Here is a 20,163-nt window from a genome sequence, read left to right on the forward strand (position 1 = left end):
TTGGTGATTATTTTATTCTCAAAAGTATTCGATCTTGGATGTTTAGACTTGAAATAGTAATTTCAGGGTAAAACTCCTATTTCAATCGATTTATCACGATTTTACCCTTCGTCATAAACAACATACGAGTATGTTTATCAAAGAGATAAAATGAGACTTCCAAATTTTTACACATTCAAATTGTTACCTGCTTCCATCAAAAAGCATTAAGAGAGCAAATCCAGCGATTAGTGCCAGATCTTTCCAATACAAACGCTCTCACTTTCTCTCTCCTTCGTGGCCAAAATTTTCCAAAGCAAACATTTTTTAACTACTATACAACCAATTCTTCTATCTCATGACTCAAATTAAGCTTCTGATTTAATCTTCATTCTAATTCAAGCGATTTACAATGTATCAATGGAGGAAATTCGAGTTTTTTGAAGAAAAATACGGTGGAAAATTCAAGGTACCTGATGAAATTACTGGGGAAATCAAGTGTTGTTCTAGTGGAAGAGGGAAAGTTTCAATTGGATGTGATGATGGGAATGTTAGTATTCTTGATCGAGGTTTCAAGTTCAATTATGCCTTCCAAGCTCACTCTTCTTCCGTCCTTTTTCTTCAACAACTCAAGGTTTTTTTGTTTTCTTCAATCTCTATATTTCTTTCTTCATTTTGGATGGTTTTGATCTGGGGTTTTGTTTGACTTTGATTTTAGTTCGAAATTTGGGAATTCTCTATGTGATTGACTTATCATCTTTTGTTGTTTTTTGGGTTTAGAAGCTATTGAATTTTAATTTTGGGAATTGGGATTGAGATGCCCTAGAAATTTTGGATGAATTTGATGTGGGATTTTGTTTCTACTTCAGTATAGTCTGGAAATTGATCAATTTGGGTTGAAGTTGATTTGGGTTTATTTATTTATTTATTTATTTATTTATTTATTTTGAGTTTGGTAGCTATTGAAATATATGGTTTTGGCATATGGGTTGGTCTATTTGGGTCACATTAATTCATGGATTTCATGTTGCTAGTAATGCAATGCCAACTTGCCAACCCGTCTCTTCGATGATTGGGTAGCAATGGTAACCTTAATGGAATTTTGGCAAATTTGGGTTAGGCAAAGGTTGGTTGAACCAATTATAGTGGATTAGTATTATGATTAATAGTTTTATAGAATAGGTGATGTGCATATTGTATAATAATGGAAATGAGGCATAAAATTTATGTGTGATGCATTTTGTTTGCTTTCTGTAGACTGCCAACATGATCCTAAGAAGCTCAATTTTAAAAGGATGGGGGAAGGGATTGGGAAATTTGAGTATGAATATCATAACTTGAAGTCTTATTAAGATCACGAGGCGAGTGAGGAGAATTAGAGTTGAGCTCAATCCCTTTTTATGCTCTGGATGAGTGTGAATTTCTAGAACTTATGAAATCACTTTTGAGTCTTGATTAGTGAAAGACAAGCATGTTTTCCAGTATTTGCAAGTAGATTCTTATAGAGTTTCAGGATGAATATTGCAATTTTATAGGTGCATCAGGCGCCACCCTGCCATTTGTGCTGCTGGAATCCAGGAAAATAATAACATATAAGTATCTGTGTATTTGAGAACTATGTGAGCATCTCATCTGAAAAATTATCTTGGTGAATGTTCTACTGGCTCTCAAGCGTAGCTAAACTATATAACTTACCCCAAGTCTTTGCTAATTGCTAAAATTAATGTGGGCATATGGCTTAAGGCTTTGTTTCATCTGGGTGTCATAGAAAGCCTAGTGTTTTACATTATGCAATAAAAGTACTTCCAAAACCAAATTACGAAAACATGCCTTCATCGTTTTGAGAGGATTGATACTTTTCATATGAAAGTAGCGGACTGTTGTGTGAGTTGATTTTACTCAGACTGTGTTGAAACTTTGTTTATGATTTAATGAAGGTTAGAAAATTTTCAAATATATGTTTGGTCTCTGTTCAATTCTAGGGGTCTGATAAATAGTTAAACTTGACACACTCCCCCGCAAGTGCACAGAGTTAAGGAAGTTGCTCTCAGTAACATATTTGTACCTTGATTGTCCTTTGAAATCTTTTGTCAGCTCTGGAAGGATTGACGTATTGCTATTAATTGGTTGTAGCCTTCTGCCCGTTGTTTCCTCTGTGATAATATGTTCCAGACTTCCTCCCTATGAACTTGTTAAGCCTAACTTAGTATAATGTAACTCTTGGTAATGTCAAAGAGATAAATGCTGCAGCATCATCCTTATAACTATGAGAGAGATTGATGAGAAAGTAGAAAGTGGAAGTAGAAGGGCAATGTGACGTGCATATCCTGTGGGTATTTGCCTTCAAAATGAATAAGGGTTGCTAATTCCACTTGATAACAGTAACTATTACTCCATTAGCGGTGGTGATGATTTCCTTTGAGGGTTCATGCTAATTAATTTTTATCAATTCTGTGTGTACAGCAACGCAATTACCTTCTTACTATTGGCCAAGATGAACAGATTTCTCCACAGGCATCAGCTATGTGCCTGAAAGTTTTTGACCTTGATAAAACACAAATGGAGGGTACAAGCACGAGCACATCAGTTCCTGACTGTGTTCAAATATTACGTATATTTACTAACCAATTTCCTGAAGCAAAGGTAATATCTTCTATCTTTTGTTTTTTTTCAGTTTCTTCCTTCCTGTTGGTGCTTCCGTTACTTCATGCTGTTAACTGTATTTTATATTCATTTACTTGATTGCTGAATTGATTCTGTTGCTGCCTTTGACTGTCGTTATAATCACACATCTTTTCATGCAGATTACATCCTTCTTAGTTCTAGAGGAAGCGCCACCAATTTTACTCATTGCCATTGGATTGGACAATGGCAGCATCTACTGCATCAAGGGGGACATTGCTCGTGAGCGAATTACCCGTTTTACACTTAGAGTGGAAAATGCTTCAGCAGGTCATGCTGCTATTACAGGACTTGGGTTCAGAAATGATGGTCCAGACGTTCTTCTATTTGCAGCAACTCCATCTTCTATTAGCTTGTTCAATCTCCAATATCAACCAGCAAAAAGGCAAACCTTGGATCAGATTGGGTGTAATACAAAAAGTGTTGCAATGAGTGACCGCTCGGTATGCTGTTTTAAATTTCTTTGATATTTGAAAGGTAATTCTCATGCATTATAAATATTTGATAAATGACTTGTGCCAAAAATTCAACTGTAATCAGGAGCTAATAATTGGACGACCTGAAGCTGTGTATTTTTATGAAGATGATGGGCGTGGTCCTTGCTGGGCATTTGAAGGAGAGAAGAGATTCCTTGGATGGTTCCGTGGATATCTTTTGTGTGTAATTGCAGATCAAAGAAGTACCAAGAATACATTTAATATTTATGACCTGAAGAACAAATTGATAGCACACAGCGCTACGGTTAATGAAGTCTCACACATGCTCTGTGAATGGGGCAACATAATTCTCATCATGGCTGATAAATCAGCCATTTGTGTGGGAGAGAAGGATATGGAAAGCAAGTTAGATGTTCTTTTTAAGAAGAATCTCTATTCTGTAGCTATTAATCTTGTTCAAACTCAGCAAGCTGATGCTGCTGCAACTGCAGAAGTCCTTAGAAAATATGGCGATCACTTATACAGCAAGCAGGAGTATGATCAGGCTATGGCTCAGTACATCCACACTATTGGTCACCTTGAACCTTCATTTGTGATACAGAAATTCCTGGATGCTCAGAGGATCCACAATCTAACCAATTACTTGGAAAATTTACATGAAAAAGGGCTTGCGTCAAAAGATCATACTACTCTCTTATTGAATTGTTACACTAAGTTAAAAGATGTTGATAAGTTGAATTATTTTATTAAAAGTGAGGATGGTGGGGAGCATAAGTTTGATGTAGAGACTGTGATACGAGTCTGTCGTGCTGCTAATTATCACGAACATGCGATGTATGTTGCTAAAAAAGCAGGTAGGCATGAGTTGTACCTGAAGATTCTACTGGAAGATCTTGGTAGATATGATGAAGCCTTACAGTATATTTCAAGCCTTGATCCTAGCCAAGCTGGGGTTACAGTTAAGGAATATGGAAAAATTCTTATAGAGCACAAACCTAGGGAGACCATACTTATACTCCTGAAGCTCTGTACAGAGGATGGAAAACCTGCCAAAAAGGGTACCTTATCCATGTTGCCATCTCCTGTTGATTTTCTCAATATTTTTGTACATCATCCACGATCTTTAATGGATTTTCTTGAGAAATACACTGATAGAGTGAAGGATACACCAGCACAGGTGGAAATTCACAATACCCTGTTGGAACTGTATCTATCCTATGACTTGGCCTTCCCCTCAATGTCACAGTATAGCTTCAATGGAGACCTTGGTGACAAGGAAACAATATCATCTGGAGTTACGGCAGTGTCAAAACCTTCATCAAATGGGAAACTATCACTGAGTGACGATGAGAAAGGCCGTGCTATAAGACGTGAAAAAGGATTGCGTTTGCTTCAAAGTGCATGGCCATCTGACCAGGAAAATCCGCTTTATGATGTAGATCTTGTTATTATCCTCTGTGAAATGAATGCATTTAGAGAAGGGCTTTTGTTTCTATATGAGAAAATGAAACTGTACAAAGAGGTGATTGCTTGCTATATGCAGGCCCATGATCACGAGGGGTTGATTGCATGCTGTAAGAGGCTTGGAGATTCAGGTAAGGGTGGAGATCCTGCTCTTTGGGCTGACGTATTAAAATACTTTGGTGAACTTGGAGAAGATTGCTCCAGAGAAGTTAGAGAGGTCTTGAAATATATTGAGAGGGATGACATTTTACCACCTATTGTTGTACTTCAAACACTGTCCCAGAATCCATGCCTCACTCTATCTGTAATTAAGGATTATATCGCTCGGAAACTTGAACAGGAGTCTAAGCTGATTGAAGAGGACAGGCTGGCCGTTGAAAAGTATCAGGTAAGCTTTTGCCAGTTTTCTAGCCTTGTGTTTATGCAAATAGTTATGTACTTACCTACCAATTTTAATGGTGGGTGTTACATGACCATAATTATTTGAGTAGGATCTGGTAATCTATGCCAAACAAAGTAGAATTGTGCGATTTTCATAGATAAAAATATTTCAGACTACTGCCTTAAGTTCCGAAAATGCATTTTTTTTTTTCAGTAATGAAGATGCATTTATGTCATATGTATGGAATCTCTCCTGTTCAATAGACTATGACATATTTTGTTACATTGCAAAATTGTATCTCTTTAGGTAAAAACTCACTGATGGTCTTGGTTCATGGTTGCTCCAGGGTAGAAAATGCTCATAATAGTTTTTCCTCCCTATTGTTGAAGCAATTTTTATTTTTATTTTTTTGAGTCAGCTGTGTTATACGAAGTATATTGTGTAATTGATGTTCCACGAAAGAAGAATTTGAACAATGTGGGATTTATGATTTTACAGGAGGACACATCAGCAATGAGGAAAGAAATTGAGGATCTGAGGACAAATGCAAGAATCTTTCAGCTCAGCAAGTGTTCTACATGCAATTTCACTCTTGATCTTCCAGCAGTCCATTTTATGTGTATGCACTCTTATCATCTACGTTGCCTTGGTGACAATGAAAAGGAGTGTCCCGAGTGTGCTCCCGAGTACATGTCTGTGCTGGAAATGAAGAGAAGCTTGGAACAAAACTCAAAAGACCAAGATCAATTCTTTCAGAAAGTTAAGAACTCCAAAGATGGATTCTCTGTTATTGCTGATTATTTTGGAAAAGGAATAATCAGCAAGACAAAACCCAATGAAGATTCTTCTTCCGACAGTGGCTTTTAAGGGTCTAATTATCTTAGTATTTGTCCAAGTTTCTTATGTTCCCAACTAATTATCCCGTATCAGTGGATTACTGATTATATTGATGAGTTCTAGACTGTGTGGCAGTAACAAGGCTGGATCTGGGGCCAAAGTTGTTATTATGTTAGTTGGCCAACATCCTGACCCAGATTATCTGGGAGTTACTGCATTTATAATGCATTTATCTAAAATGCTCCTCACCTGTTGCACGATGATTGTTTGGTTTTGTAAGGATCTTACTCGGGAACATTTTGATTGGTATTTGAGATGTTTATATATCTGCGCAAGTTTTGAAATAATAGTAGGTAGCAGCTCCATCTTAGAATTTTCTCGCTGTAGATGAGGCTGAAAACTGAGGAATTTTTGTATAATCATAAAAGGAAGATCTGATTCCCTGATGATGCTTCTTTTTCAGTGTATGCATTATACTCTGTTCATTTTCCTGATTATTTTTTTCTTTTTACGTGCCACTATTATTATAACAGATGATTCCCAGTTGCTACTTCAGTGGAAAAAAATGATTTTGTATCTCATATTTTTGTTCCATCTTAGATGAATAAATGCTTCATTGTCGTAAAATGACAATAATTCGCAAAGCCTGTTGCTTTGATGATTTGAATCAGTAAGATTCAGACTTGTTGACTCAGAATTGCTCGATTGCATTGATCTTTCACATTAAGCCTACTATTGCACCCTTCTACTGTCAATTGCTTTGGCTCCTGTATACTCTTTCCTTTCTTGCTCTATTCCCTATTCTCCTTCTCTCCCTAAATTCGCTCTTTGGACCAATGTCTCTTCTCTGCAGCAAATTCTATTCAGAAGCTCATCCGCATCAGAATTGGCAAGCTCTATCGGGACAGAATCCACATCTTCAATCTTAGTGCAGTGGTCGAGGGATCTAATGGGAAGGTCTGCATCAACTGAAACTGTATGTACTGGTTCTTTAGACCCATGCCACATTGAAGTGGTGAATTTTCCTCCATATGCTGAGTTACTGCCTGCATTAAATTTGTTGCCATTTGCCAAGTTACAGTCACAACATGCTATCATTGTCTATCTTTATTGCAAATTGCAAGTTGCAATGCCAATGGTCTTTTTAACAGATAATAAAACCAATCTATCCTCAAATATAAGAATCAAATCTAGTCATTATCAAATCCATACTTATTCTATCATTAACATTAAATAATAACATAATTTCACAACCATAGACCATGCACCTTTTTACACTGTGTGAGATGCTACCTCTAAATTTGGACAATTTCATTTATACCAATCTAAAACTTTTAAAAGTTTGTTTGGTTATAATTTTTTTTTTTTTTGAAACAAATTGTAAAAGTACTTCATTTGTCTCAAATTCCTTGTTTCATTTGCTTATTGTCTGTCATTGATAGTTTCCATTGTTCAAGAATACACTTTAACAACATGAAACCTTATTATAAAATGATTAAAGTGCGTAGTATATAGAATTAAAATTTAAAATCCTCATTTAAACAACATATTACTCGTACTAAAGTGTGGCCATAGTTTTATGAATGGGTAGTCGACTTTGTAATCAATCTTTATCTTGACATTTTATAACATTCGTTTCTTAAAATAATTTTACAATTATTCCAACATACATGTACTATGTATTTATTCAAAAAATTAACATTTCTTCCCCATTCAAAGAAGTAGACAACTTATCCACAGTATAATTGAAAAAAAACACTGCCAAAATTAATAAACTTTGATGTTGATACCGACGATAAGTCAAATCGAACTACTAATTTAAGATTGAAAAATTATTTTTAAAAATATTAATTATTATTTTATTTAAATAAATTATCTCCCTCACAAATCTGGGTTACCAGCTAATCCACGTTCTCTATCCACTTTCTATAAATACAAAATACCCCAATTTTTTCCAATTTCCATTTTTATAATTTATCCTCTCTTCAATTTTTCTGGTTTCTTCTTCCTTCGTCTTCCTTCTTTCCTTTTGTAGGTGGCTGGGTTTAGCTTCTTGTTCATCTTCAAGATTCAATTCCCAACCCACTTACAATCAATCAAATCAATTCAATTTCCAATCAAAAATGGCTCGATCTCTTTCTCAAACCCTAACTCGATTCCCCAATTCCCTCTCCTCCGCAACATCCACCCGTTTCGTCAATTTCCGGCACCGGTCTAACTCGGCGGAGGTGTTTTCCGGCGAGAATATGGCGGCGGAGGAGGTGGAGAAGGTTGCGATGAAGAATCTAGAAGATGCAATTCATAAGATTATTGTGAAGAAATCTCAACCTGATTGGATTTCTCTTGTTCCTGGGGCTTCTTATTGGGTCCCACCTAAGAGTAAAGCTCAAGGTCTTGCGAATGTTATTGGGAAATTGGTGCATAATTCTGCTGCTGCTACTGCTGTGATTAAGGGTGGTAATAAGGGTTTTTCTCTCTCTTCGAATCGTGGGTGGCCTTCTTCTGCTCATTTCTTTGAAGGTGATTCATCTTATCTGCTAATTTTACATTCATGATGATTTAATTATATGTTTATGTGTTGATTGATGGTATTTGTTCTTATATGTTTATTGAATTATTATTGATGATATAACATGGAGTTTGAAATATGAAATTAAAATGATGGATTGACAATGATAATCATACTTTATGTCATTTGGTTCATTTGAGGAATGACAAAGATGATTGCTTTTCAAGACGAAAGTGGACCGATGTATGTATAATACCTCTAGGATTGGTAGGAGGGTATTTGCTTGTTGTGTGATTGAGAAAGGATAGCTGCTTGTATAACTATTCTGAAGATAGAAGTCATAATTATGCTTGAATGGTGAGGAGAATAGGAAGGATATGATTATAATCCTTGATTTCGAGGGGTTTGGACAATGCCATTGTCGCAATTATTGTGGTAATTGGAGAAAAGAACCCTTTTGAAAATCGGGGATTTGGGAGTTGTTGGGGATAGGAGTTGTATTTGCTACTATTGATAAGGAATGTGCGAATGGGTAATCTCTAACCCCGTGTACCCTCACCTTATGATTGTGTAGTGTATTGCATATTCATAGTAGATTTCGTGGTTGCGAGCTTTATGTATTTTGGGCTTTCTGGCACATGAAAGACTTATGAGAAAACTTAATTGCAGGGGCATCCCATTCTTCATTAGAGGGAGAGACGGGCAAGAGCTGCAAGACGGCATCTAAGCATGCATCACGATTTGAGGACGAGGAAGGGTGAATCTGCTCTTTAGCAGAAAACTGTATCCAAGGTTAGTTTTGTGCTATCACCTTAAAGTAATGATCTTAGTACATGTTATTCTCTCTGTGGATTGTTGTGCAAATTGGTGGAGCAAAAAGAAGATAACTTAAGAGCACTGTTTGAGTGTCAATAAATTCCATGATCATTACTTGGGCATTACTTTACATCGCACAAATAACTTGGACATTTTGTGCCTTTTTAAATAGTAATAGAGATCATTTATCCTTTTGTTTCTGGTCACCGCATCATATCTAAATCTTCAGCTCTCCCAGACTTTTGATGAAATAGATGCTATAGATGTTTGGATGTGGTTGTTAATGTGAAACTCTTAAAAATTGTTAGTGATAACCCTGATAGATGGTATCTCTTGTCAGTCATATACTCAATTGTTTAGCTGGAAATTCGACCCTTGTTTACTACCTTACCTTTTCAGATATCAAGAATTTAATTATTCATATTAGATGTCAATAATTTAATTATTCATATTTGTTAGTATAAATGTGAAGGAACCCAGAATTTTGAACTTTTATAGTGATTGCAGGCTTCCACCTACTGTATATTATTCGTGGGAAAGGTGGGAACTTGAGTACTTGACTGATCTATCGGGGATTGACAGTTTTGATACATGGTTGCACAGCTGAAAGAAGGCGACAAGGAAGCAGTCTGATTGCTCTTAGACAACAGCTGCAGAGACCGGATTTTATCATGGTGAAAATCAACAACCAGTTACGCAGACAGAAAGAGTCCTGTATCGGCTGTATGTTCTTTGTAATGTGGTTTAGAGCTGTTGAATGTAACTTTAGTGTAAAAAAAAAAAAAAAAAAAAGATTCAACTTTGTGAATATTCAAAATCTTGATCTGTTATTATTATGTATGAATAAGAGGTGCCGGTTTCTACTTTTAGAAAATTAAGATTCTATATTCAAATCTGTATTCTACTCCGTAGTATTCATGTAATTGTCTGAAATGAGGCCTTCTCAATTAATAAAATTGTATTCAAATGAAAAAATGCGTGTGTTGCTCGCGTGCAACCAGTGACAAGGAGCATCTATGTACTTCAGGTTTCGATGATAATACACACTTCCCCTGCATTGAACAAAAACACCTGAATGAATTATGCCCTTTTGGACCTTAGCAGGTTTAGAAAACTACACAATGATTCAGCATTTTCCCCCCTATCAATGGGAAATGGTGAACATCTAGCTTACAGATTATTACATCAGTTCTCAACTACACAATGATTCAGAAACCTTGCAAGAAGTTAAAGACAAATTATTACATCAGTAATCAACTAACAAAAGTTTACATGTCACAAGGACGAGATCAAATATGCTTGCAGTATGACTTCACTAGCAAGGAGTAAAAAGACTATACGATCGAGCCAATGCACTTCCATCAAATATCTGAAAAATGACATTGTGGCAGCATGCAATCTTTACATAAGTAATGCAAGGGGCACCTAGTCTTGCAGAATCAATCCTGTACCCATCTAGTCTCCTAGATCTGTCCTGTTATATTCCAGACACGTACGGTTCCTGCTAGAAAGCTAAGCCTGATAGAGAAATTATATACAGCTCCTATACAAATTCACACGAGAAATCAACAAAGATTGGTTTTCAAGGTAACCTCGACCTTAACAAGGTCCAGTTATTTAACCACAAGGGTTTGTAAAAATGGTAGGCAAAGGTCAAAACCCAAGAGAAATCAAATGCCTATAAGCTTTACAGCATATTAGAATTTTGTAAATTGTTTCTCTATGACACACAGAGTATAAGAAAAGGTATGTATGCGAGTATATATGCATATCTCGGAATCTAGTAACAGAACCAAGGTTGGGACCTGAAACAGATTTAAAGTCAGAGACAGGGCAGATTGAAGCAATTTATATCTATTGACCAAATGATCTGATAATTTTTAACACTTAATATGATATTTTGGTTAAAATTGGGATTCGTGAAAAGAACTTTATAATATGATATAAGTCCCAATTTATATCTTCGGGACTCGTGAAACCCTACTTCGAGGGACTTATATCATAATAAAAACACGCTACTTCGAGGGACAGAAGATTCCAACTTCCAACCAAAGTAATGTGTTGTATTGAGCTGATTTTAACACTAATATCATTTGCCTAGCCCAAAAAGGCGAATTGAAATCTCTCGTACTTTAGATGACTTGTGCACGCCAACTTGCATAGTTAAGCAATTTCCATTCAAAAGAAGCATATTCCATGATATAGAACATGTTAAAAAATTAAGACATGAAATAGGAATGAAAAAACAGAAAATCTTATGTCTTATTCATCATTATAACATTATAAAAGCTTCCTTCAATTCCCTCGAAGTAATTCCGAACACTAAAGCATATATTACTCACAATTCTCTTATTCTCTCAACTCATACTCAAATAGCACTAACTCCAACAAATTTCCCATTGAAATAAGCCACCAAGAACCTGTCCTCAAAATCAACAAAAAATTGACATCATAAGACTGTAATTTTTTCCCATAATAATGAGATTACAACGATGTTGTTCATCTTAAGTAGTTTGTACAATAATGTATGAAAGATAGAACATTTGCCAAATTTGGAAGTATAATATAAATGTAATCATTTCAGCATTTTTGTCCATGTTTTTAAAAAGGAATGTTTGCCCATGTTAGTAGTATATTATATAAGGTATACACTAGAGGGGGAACACCTTAATTATGACTTGTACCAATGATGATAATATGAAACACATCTGCCACATGCAAGCAATCCAACTCCAATTCCCAAATTAAAAAACTTTACCAGGGTAACGAAATTTAGTAAGTTGCCAATAGGAAACCTCTCCACCTACAGAAACCAAGATTAACCCCCTGGCACCAAGCCTCTGAACTTTAACAGTATTCTTCTAAAAACAAACCAGCATCACTAGATTCACGGCTTGCATTGTCAGAGTCATTGATCCTCTCAGTACTCACATTCAAAACCCAGCATTCAAGACTCAATTATTGTCTCTTTCAATCCACAAACATCTAATATCCTAAACAATAAATGCTAATGAGATACGAATCTGAGCAGCAACGCACTAACAGAAAACTTTATACTTTGAAGTTTTCATCTAGTTATGCTGCCACAAGTGATCAAAATCATCAACTAATAATGAACTAAATTTCGCCTGAATGTCGTACTTAATCAGAGAAGGGAATTTTTTTTTGAGAAAATTAGAACACACACCTAAAAGAATGCCAAGGAAATGCTATTTGATTGTTTCAGTAGAGGCCCAACATTCTCAGCTCTGATATGTGGCTAGGGTCAAGTTCAGGAACATCTTTACTCTCACGGTCTTCCACTATGTACTCCTGCACAGAATTTAAAATCTTCAATCCAAATGCATGCAACAGAGAACTTAGTAAGATCAATGAATTACAGCCATCACTCACACAGAAAGACAATGCAAGTAACAAAACAGTACAATAGAAGCCTCTTGTCACATGATACGAAATGGTAGACATCTCTTTAATAAGTAGGTCATCAAGAGGCTAGAGTAAGTGAAAGCATTAAAATTTCAGTTCAGATGCATTATTTAGGAGCATGTGATGCATGTCTAATATTGACATCCACTATAAGACATAATTGCATTGCTCAAGGCTTCCCAATTTTAAGCAATCAACATTAAGGAATAATCAATACCTTTGTCAACTCTTGTTTTGCAAGAACATGATGGTGGCGCTCATTGATCCTCTGTCCACATATTATCGCTATGAAGAAACCATAAAGCAAGCCAACAAGTATAATAGCCAAAACTGCAAATATTGGACCAAGTATGTAGGACATCATTAAAAAAAATTCCACAAATGAACCCACAAAAATTACAAGTTAGATTAAGACATTAGTTGTCAGTCTTGTGATACAAAGGGAAAAAAAATTATGTAGTAACAGAGAAACAAATAAGATTGCAGCTACAAGTGTCCACAAAAATTCAAACCACTCTACCATGAATTTTTATTCAAAAAAAAAAAAAAGAATTTAAAAATTAAAAATTAAAAAAAATAAAAATAAATAATCCATACATAAGTGCTTAGTCCATATAATACTATAACATTAATAAGAGTGTATATATTCTATGAAAAGATTATTCCCTCCCTTTCTTTTCGTTAGTCCAATATACATAGAATCTAATGTTGACTTTGTTTGAATTGAAAGGGTACCAAAGGAATTCGATTATGCATTAAGCAAGAGTAGTTGTTCAAATTTGCAAGGAGACTCATTTAATTGAATTGCAATTCCACAAATCCTAATTTTCAATGCAAAAGACTAACCAAATTGAAGCTCTAAAAGATTCTTTCTTGAAACCCCAACAACTCTTCACACCTAATTAGTGATATGTTGAGCAGATGTTGAAGAGTGAATGAAATAGGAGAGCTATAACCCAAAGTTTTACAAGCCCAAAAGGGAAACAGAAGTTTTAGGGAGAAAAAAGTGGAGCAAAAGTGGGCCATGTGACAAAAACTGTCTAACGATCTGTAAATGCTTGGAACTTTGGTAGTTTAATACAGAGTAATAGTAGTCGTTAACAAATTTTCCTACTACACAGAAATATTTGAGTAAATCTTGCAAGACAAGAGCACAAACCAGCAATTCCCTCTGAAACTCTATCATGTTCTACACATTAAAGGTTTTGTAACAAATTTGTGAAAGCATAATATTATGGGGTATAAATGAACTCAAGCCACACATGTCCACATTAATTCAGATCCATAAACCAAATAAGATTCAACATCACACTTCTCGAAAATAGCATCTCAGTCACAAAGTTAGATAACATTAGCAACACAATTACAAAAAGGAGCAAAGAATTCTGGTGGAGTAATATAGCTTAGTTCAATATGTCATATGCAGGAGAATCAACTCAGACCACGAAAAATTTATTCTTCCTTAGCAACAACAAAGAATAGCTAACTGGCTTATAACACCTAGACTTGTCCATGAAATGAAAAATAGAAAAGTACATATAAATTATTATGCTGCTTGACAGAAAAGAATCACATACCAGCCATGATATAAAATGCATATGGGTGTTCTTGATAGCCAAACATTTCACGCAATTCTTCACCATAGAATTTGTAAACCAGAATGCCTAACACTGCCACAATCTATTAAAACAGCTTAATTAGAATTTTAAAGCATGCCAAACAAATAAGTAGTACTAAATATGTGCTTAGTATGTAATATGAGCACACATGGACATACGTATATGTTATGTTGATTATTGTCTAGTGTAGTAACTTTAACGTAGCAACTTATAACACATGTGCTTAATATGGCATCCCATAAATACTGTCACGGCAGGTAAAGTGCATGGGTAGAACTAAAAAGCTAATAAATAGCCCACACATGACTTTTAAAAATTCCATGAGAATAGATTATGGAAAATCAATAATATGATTATATCTTTCATATGCATCATTGGAACATAATAGGGATAAGGTCGAAGCCAAGAAGAACATAGGTTTACTCAACATTTCTCTTCAAAACAACACATCTGAGAACCCTCCTACTTCCACCACCCCAAAAAAAAAAAAAAAAAAAAAAAAAGAAAAAAAGAGTAAATTGTATATACTTCCTATGTTCCAAATTAAAGTTTAGTTAAGTACACACTAAATGGATCTAACAAGATCCACATGATTGTATTTTTCCATATCTATAATTCATAAATGTCAGTCAAATTAAAGTTTACGAATACTATCAAAAGTCAAAACGTGTCAACTAATTTGGAACTAAGTAAGAATACCATTGAACCAAAAATCCTTAGAGTGGGCATTCCAAGCTTTTGGGCATCTGCAAATGGGGGTCTCAGCGAAAGAGACAATCCTCTTTAGAAAAGAAGAGGAAGCAATTTGTAGCTTTAAAAAAAGAATCACAAGTTTTACCTACTGTAATCATTCTATTAACAAAAGATAGCATTTTGTATAGGTCAATCATCTTTTGAGGAAAAAAAGGCTTAGCTATACATGGTTCTAAAAATGAGATTGCCAAATTTTTTCAGTACCAACTTTAGAGGACGAGATATGCCTAACCACATCCTTTAGAAAAATATAGTAGAGAATTGGTAAAAGACTCTAAAAATCTTAAACTTAAAGATGTAATGGAATAGGAAAGTTGTCACTTTATCCTCGATCTAAAACACCATGGCTTTTGTTTAAGGAATCTAGTGCACGCCCTTCACTTAGAAGCTGATACTAAAAGAACTCTATAAGTGTCACAGCTTAAAATCACTCCAGCAACAATTCTAGATGCATAGTCCAAAAATGGAAAGTTATTTGCAGCCAATTAATCAGTGATGTTTATTAGGAAACAAAATATTCATACTGTTTTTTTTTTTTAATGTATGTTTACTGTTAACAATATTTAAATACTTTACAGAGCATCATGTTATGTCATTATACCATCTGAACAACTATAAAAATGAATGCATGATCTCTTGCAACAAGGAACTGAAACTTTAATCTCAACCACCAGCGATCCGATGGAACATTTGCTCGCAATAAGAAATTTGCCCGGCATTCTGTACAATGAGCAAAAGCAAAGCCCTCCTGAGAAAATGACATAAATGCGATAATAACACTAAGTTAGTCCTCCAGAGAGAAAAATCTACAAAATTAAAATCAGAAAAATGATTACACATCAGGGTAGGTACGCGGAGATTTTTTTTAATGCTGGTTTCCAACTTCTCTTGATAAGCATTTAAATTTTAAGCAACAAATGTTTCTAGAGCACAATTAGCATGAGTTGAAAAAGAAAAAGACCAAATATCTAAAAGAACAAAGGAAAGTAAAAACCTCAAGAAACTTTAATAATATAAAGATGTATCCTAACCCTTAAAGGAAATATATCACTTTAGCTGAACTTTAGAAGACAAGAAAGAAGCTGTATATCCAAGAAGTACATAAAATTGAGATAGGGACAGGAAGGGAAAATAAGAACTTGCTATTCAGTATCCTCTAAATCAATCACTGTTCAGTATGGAAAATGTTGCCTCACTTGTTTTGAATTTCTTCAGGTTATCATCCCATTACACAGCTAGGAAATTATATTTTATAATTAGTAGAACATTATGTAGCAATCCTTTCTATCATGACTAACTGCAATTAAGAGCACAGTGCATAGATTTTAAAAACGCAACCAATGATACATGTCTCTTGAAATTAACCAAAGATAAAAATCATTTACGAAATGTTCTTCCACAAGTGGTCACTGAAAGTAAAATGAGAGTGATATTTGTTTTTGGAGAGCAATCGTCGCTAATTGCTGCAGTTTGTGGGTGCAAATACCTATTTTATCAAACTCAAAAATATGGAAATCAAACAACTTGGTCGACTTCTAAACCATCACGGAAGACAACTTCAATGATCATGTAGATCTTCTAAACATATAGACGATACAGTTATAAATCACTGTGAAAATAAATTAACTTTAAATTGTTCCTGTAATTAATAATACCTCTGTTGCAATATTGTATATAATCTGACAACTGAGACAGCTATTTTTCCATCAGCTTTACTTGTCACTTAAAAATTAAAATATCAATGCATTAGTACTAGTCGGTCTAAGAAAAATAAAAGCAATATTAGTTCTCAGTTTTGGATACCAATGCAATGAACAATCACTAACGATTTTTCAAATGAAAGTGAGTATAAATATTTAATATAGGGGCTCTACTTGGTCTAGTACACTTTTGGCTATAGACGATCAGATAAAACAATAAATCTGGCTGCATGCATAATGATACTGTTGTCCCTGAGTAAGACCTTTAAGGAATGAATTTAAATCATTTACCTTTGTGGACCTCCAATTATCAAGACATGATCTGTGGACATACTTCTGAGTGCCTTTGCAATGGCATGGAGCAATTAAATCCTCTCCTGACACCATACATCAACTTATTAATCTCTTATAAATCAAATTCTTGTATAAGAACAAAGACATATCATCTGTAAACAAGAAGCGACCATGGGTACAAGATCCTCATATGAGAAATAAATATTGAGCAAGGTATAATTAATACAGGCTACAGGCCTGCATCATGATTAGAGGCAGGGAAAAGGAAAAAAGCAGTATTGCTGGTATAAACTATATAGTTCCACAAGTGGTAAAATACCTTCAATTTCTAGGCATATCCGGCATTGTGGTTGCTCTGGATTCACTAGACTGCAGTTCTCATCAGCTTCAATATCTGTCACAGCGGAAGTATCACAATCAACAGTTCTAATTTCATAAAGGGTTGTTTCCTGAGATTCTTCAATTATATGGGAATCCGACAGGATAGGCTCTGTTTCCGAATCATCTTCTCCACGACTGCCATTCGAAGCTAATTGCATTGCAGAGAATATTAAAATTCAAATAGTCCAAATCATCCCTTGATTTGTAAAACTTGCAAACCATTTCACCTGTCAATGAAGGAGATACCTGCAACAAGAGAAAACAAAGATGTAAAAGCCAAAGTCCAAAGTAATCCCCCACAAAGTCAATTATTGACTTCTTGGTATGATACTCAAGTTCTATTGTCATGCTAGTGTTTGTCAGCTCAATGTATACATTACAGTAACAATAATTTAGTATGATTCCCAACGAGACAAGGTTATGGAGGTCCACATATACATAACTCCTATTCTAAAATTATCTACAAATGATACTAAGAAAGTTTGAAATACCCAACATGAAATCAAGATGTATTCATAAACATTTTGGAGCCAATTTATGCACCCACTTCTTATACAAATGCTGGGGAAAAAAAAAGGATTTTGTCTATACATGGTAACGCATGACCTCTAATTTGGAAAAGCAAGAACTTATCCATAAATCTACTACAATCTCATTATTTCATCTTTCAAAGAAAAATGATGTCTTATACGAAGTACTTAACATCTCTTTTATAGCTTTTCAAAAGTAGTTACACCTTGACTACTTAAGTCTTGTTCAGTTCACCTTATTTCCAATTTTTAACTTATTTTCGGAAAAATGATTTCAAATAGGGAGATTAAATTTCAGGATTAATAGTTCATATAAGGGGTAATAAGGGTGACACAGGTTCAACCTACATCTAAAATAATTTTTAATAGAGTCTAATAAGTACATACTCCATATAAATAGATATTAGGTGAATAGAACTATGTTATTAACAAGAGTATATTATAAGTGTATTCTGTTACCAATATACTAGTATTAATCTTAGCTCTTTTTTTTTTTCATTTCCAACCTTCTTAGTTACATTACTTTTTCAAACTTCATATAATTGTTTGTAGCAGTAGTCTCCTCACTAGATAATAGAATAACACATAAAATCCCGGGACATCGCCCAAGCTATTATTATAATTGGAAATGCAGGTATTAAGCAAATAAAGCAACTGCTATAAATTCCTAAGTGCTAAATTAGACTCCAACATTGCCTTCCTTATTTAAAAAATTAAAATTAAAAATAAAAACAAAACAAAATTTGCTTGTTTAGATTCAATTTCCAACTTAACTTACCTCACTAATCTCAGCATTTCATGCCTAAATAGACTATATAACTTTTGTCCAAAAAAAAAAAAAAAAAAAAAACAACTTTTGTGTGTACATGATCAAAACACAAAATTTCGAGCCAAAATAAATAAAGAGCAAACTTCCACAACCTTAAATCTATAATTGCCAAATGCTATGTTTGGATAAGAAATTAGAAGGGAAATGGAAGGGAGGGAAATAGGAGGAAGGGGAAGGAAGGGAAAGTGGAGGAAATGATGAGCTTCATTTTCCCTCCAAATCTCCAATTTTGAAGGGATGGTCTTTATTAAAGGAGGAGGGAAAATGGATCTCTCCCTCCCCCTTCCCTTCCTTCCCCCAACATATTATCCAAACAAGGAACTTTGTATCCCTCCCTTTCCCTTCCCTTCCTTTCCTTCCATTTTTTGTTATCCAAACATAGCCTAAAGGAAATTCACTAATCACTTCAAATTTGAACACTCGTATAATGCGGATCATAAATCAGCTAATCAATGCAGAAAAATTAAACATCAAAAAACTTGCAATCAATTCAATACCTTAGTAATTTAAAATTAGCTAAACAAATCGATCAAATTCGCCAATAATCGAAAATCTTAAGAGCTAAAGCTAAAATTAAGAGAAAATTAAAAAAATAACCTGATTGAATCCGCCATTGTTGCAACCTCGGAGATCACCGACAATCCAAAATAAACAGCAGAATTTAGGGTTTCGTGGAAGAGAAAGTTTGACAAAAATGGCGGTTAAGAAAAATTGAGCAGAGGAAAATTGACAGAAATTGGATGAGAGAGAAAGTTGCGAGATTTTGTTGATTTACTGTGTTTTTATTTTTAGTTGGAGCGCAAAAGTTAGAGGAAAAAGAAGAAAGGGGAAGTTCAACTTGTGGTAGTTCAAGTTGGGATGAGGTCAAAGTCAAGTGAGGGAATATTGGATGCCACGATTTTTTATTTTTTTTTTACTTTTTTTTGGTATAAACAAAGATATCAACTTTTGCTTAATTTGGGTTAAATTTCCATTTTTGTTAAACAATTTTTTGTTAAAGAATGAAATGATGAAGTCATTTTTTTTTTTTGAAGCTTTTTAAAACTAAATCTTTCTATTATTAGTTGCAAGAGTGGATTTTGTTTGTGTATACATATAATCACAAATATGATCACAAATATAATCACAAATATTATATCTAAAAATACATGTTAAATACCAAAAATATTAAATACATATTACATCACAAGGTTTAATAAACGAGAAAATACATGTTTAATTGTGTTTATCAAGGGGTGTATATGTAAATTATATCTAACTTTGGTTAACTGTTTTTTTCTCTCTCCTCCTTCAACCTTTAATTGTTTTCTCTCTCCTCCCTTAACCTTTTATTGTTTTCTCTCTCCTCCTTCAACCTTCAATTTCAATGGTGGAAAATACATCTTTTCATTATATGACGTCGAACAAGTCAAAATCAATGGACAAAAAAAGCTTATATATCCTTGAGGGTACATTTTAAAAATAATCGCCATTTTACATGAATATAAAAAAGAATTATGTATCATTCTATGTAGGAGGTCATTTA

General features: G+C 34.4%; 3 protein-coding genes across 10 annotated transcripts; 2 read left to right on the forward strand and 1 right to left on the reverse strand.

Moving 5' to 3' along the window:
* Window positions 1-146: 146 nt before the first annotated feature.
* Window positions 147-6,278, forward strand: LOC110726741 (vacuolar protein-sorting-associated protein 11 homolog). Its single transcript, XM_021906228.1, has 5 exons — window positions 147-613; window positions 2,443-2,622; window positions 2,784-3,104; window positions 3,202-4,950; window positions 5,443-6,278. Exons 1-5 carry the CDS (start codon window positions 392-394, stop codon window positions 5,809-5,811), a joined length of 2,841 nt encoding a protein of 946 aa, XP_021761920.1. The 5' UTR covers window positions 147-391; the 3' UTR covers window positions 5,812-6,278.
* A 1,446-nt stretch (window positions 6,279-7,724) lies between these two features.
* Window positions 7,725-9,898, forward strand: LOC110726746. 3 transcript variants are annotated; one of them, XM_021906238.1, is made up of 3 exons: window positions 7,725-8,301; window positions 8,960-9,082; window positions 9,605-9,898. In XM_021906238.1, the coding sequence occupies exons 1-2, from the start codon at window positions 7,905-7,907 to the stop codon at window positions 9,049-9,051; spliced, it is 489 nt and encodes a 162-aa protein (XP_021761930.1). In that variant the 5' UTR covers window positions 7,725-7,904; the 3' UTR covers window positions 9,052-9,082; window positions 9,605-9,898. The 3 variants fall into 3 exon arrangements, with proteins under 3 accessions (XP_021761930.1, XP_021761931.1, XP_021761929.1); XM_021906239.1 differs by having other exon boundaries at window positions 9,710-9,898; XM_021906237.1 differs by having other exon boundaries at window positions 7,726-8,301; window positions 9,614-9,898.
* Window positions 9,899-10,031: 133 nt separating this feature from the next.
* On the reverse strand, window positions 10,032-19,513 carry LOC110726745 (E3 ubiquitin-protein ligase MARCH8-like). Of its 6 annotated transcripts, none has more exons than XM_021906236.1 (8): window positions 19,236-19,513; window positions 17,218-17,525; window positions 16,896-16,981; window positions 15,506-15,652; window positions 14,110-14,212; window positions 12,750-12,862; window positions 12,294-12,418; window positions 10,032-10,158 (listed from the first exon to the last, which is right to left on the reverse strand). In XM_021906236.1, the coding sequence occupies exons 2-7, from the start codon at window positions 17,435-17,437 to the stop codon at window positions 12,329-12,331; spliced, it is 759 nt and encodes a 252-aa protein (XP_021761928.1). In that variant the 5' UTR covers window positions 17,438-17,525; window positions 19,236-19,513; the 3' UTR covers window positions 10,032-10,158; window positions 12,294-12,328. The 6 variants fall into 6 exon arrangements, with proteins under 6 accessions (XP_021761928.1, XP_021761927.1, XP_021761926.1 ...); XM_021906235.1 differs by lacking the exon at window positions 10,032-10,158 and adding an exon at window positions 10,164-10,624; XM_021906234.1 differs by lacking the exon at window positions 10,032-10,158 and adding an exon at window positions 10,164-10,649.
* Between the last annotated feature and the right edge of the window lie 650 nt (window positions 19,514-20,163).

Source organism: Chenopodium quinoa, unplaced genomic scaffold, assembly GCF_001683475.1.
Source record: "Chenopodium quinoa cultivar QQ74 unplaced genomic scaffold, ASM168347v1, whole genome shotgun sequence".
NCBI classification, from domain to species: domain Eukaryota; kingdom Viridiplantae; phylum Streptophyta; class Magnoliopsida; order Caryophyllales; family Amaranthaceae; genus Chenopodium; species Chenopodium quinoa.

What these genes read in the sequence shown, in the direction of transcription:
- LOC110726741 (XM_021906228.1), top strand. Translation starts at nt 392, where the DNA reads ATGTATCAATGGAGGAAATTCGAGTTTTTTGAAGAAAAATACGGTGGA. An exon ending in TTGCAATGAGTGACCGCTCG is followed by an intron (nt 3,105 to 3,201) that starts GTATGCTGTTTT and finishes AACTGTAATCAG; the next exon opens with GAGCTAATAATTGGACGACC. An exon ending in TGGCCGTTGAAAAGTATCAG is followed by an intron (nt 4,951 to 5,442) that starts GTAAGCTTTTGC and finishes ATGATTTTACAG; the next exon opens with GAGGACACATCAGCAATGAG.
- LOC110726746 (XM_021906238.1), top strand. Translation starts at nt 7,905, where the DNA reads ATGGCTCGATCTCTTTCTCAAACCCTAACTCGATTCCCCAATTCCCTC. An exon ending in TTCTGCTCATTTCTTTGAAG is followed by an intron (nt 8,302 to 8,959) that starts GTGATTCATCTT and finishes ACTTAATTGCAG; the next exon opens with GGGCATCCCATTCTTCATTA.
- LOC110726745 (XM_021906236.1), bottom strand. Translation starts at nt 17,437, where the DNA reads ATGCAATTAGCTTCGAATGGCAGTCGTGGAGAAGATGATTCGGAAACA. An exon ending in TTTTTATAGTTGTTCAGATG is followed by an intron (nt 14,213 to 15,505) that starts GTATAATGACAT and finishes CTGTTTTAATAG; the next exon opens with ATTGTGGCAGTGTTAGGCAT. An exon ending in TGCATTTTATATCATGGCTG is followed by an intron (nt 12,863 to 14,109) that starts GTATGTGATTCT and finishes CAATATTTGCAG; the next exon opens with TTTTGGCTATTATACTTGTT.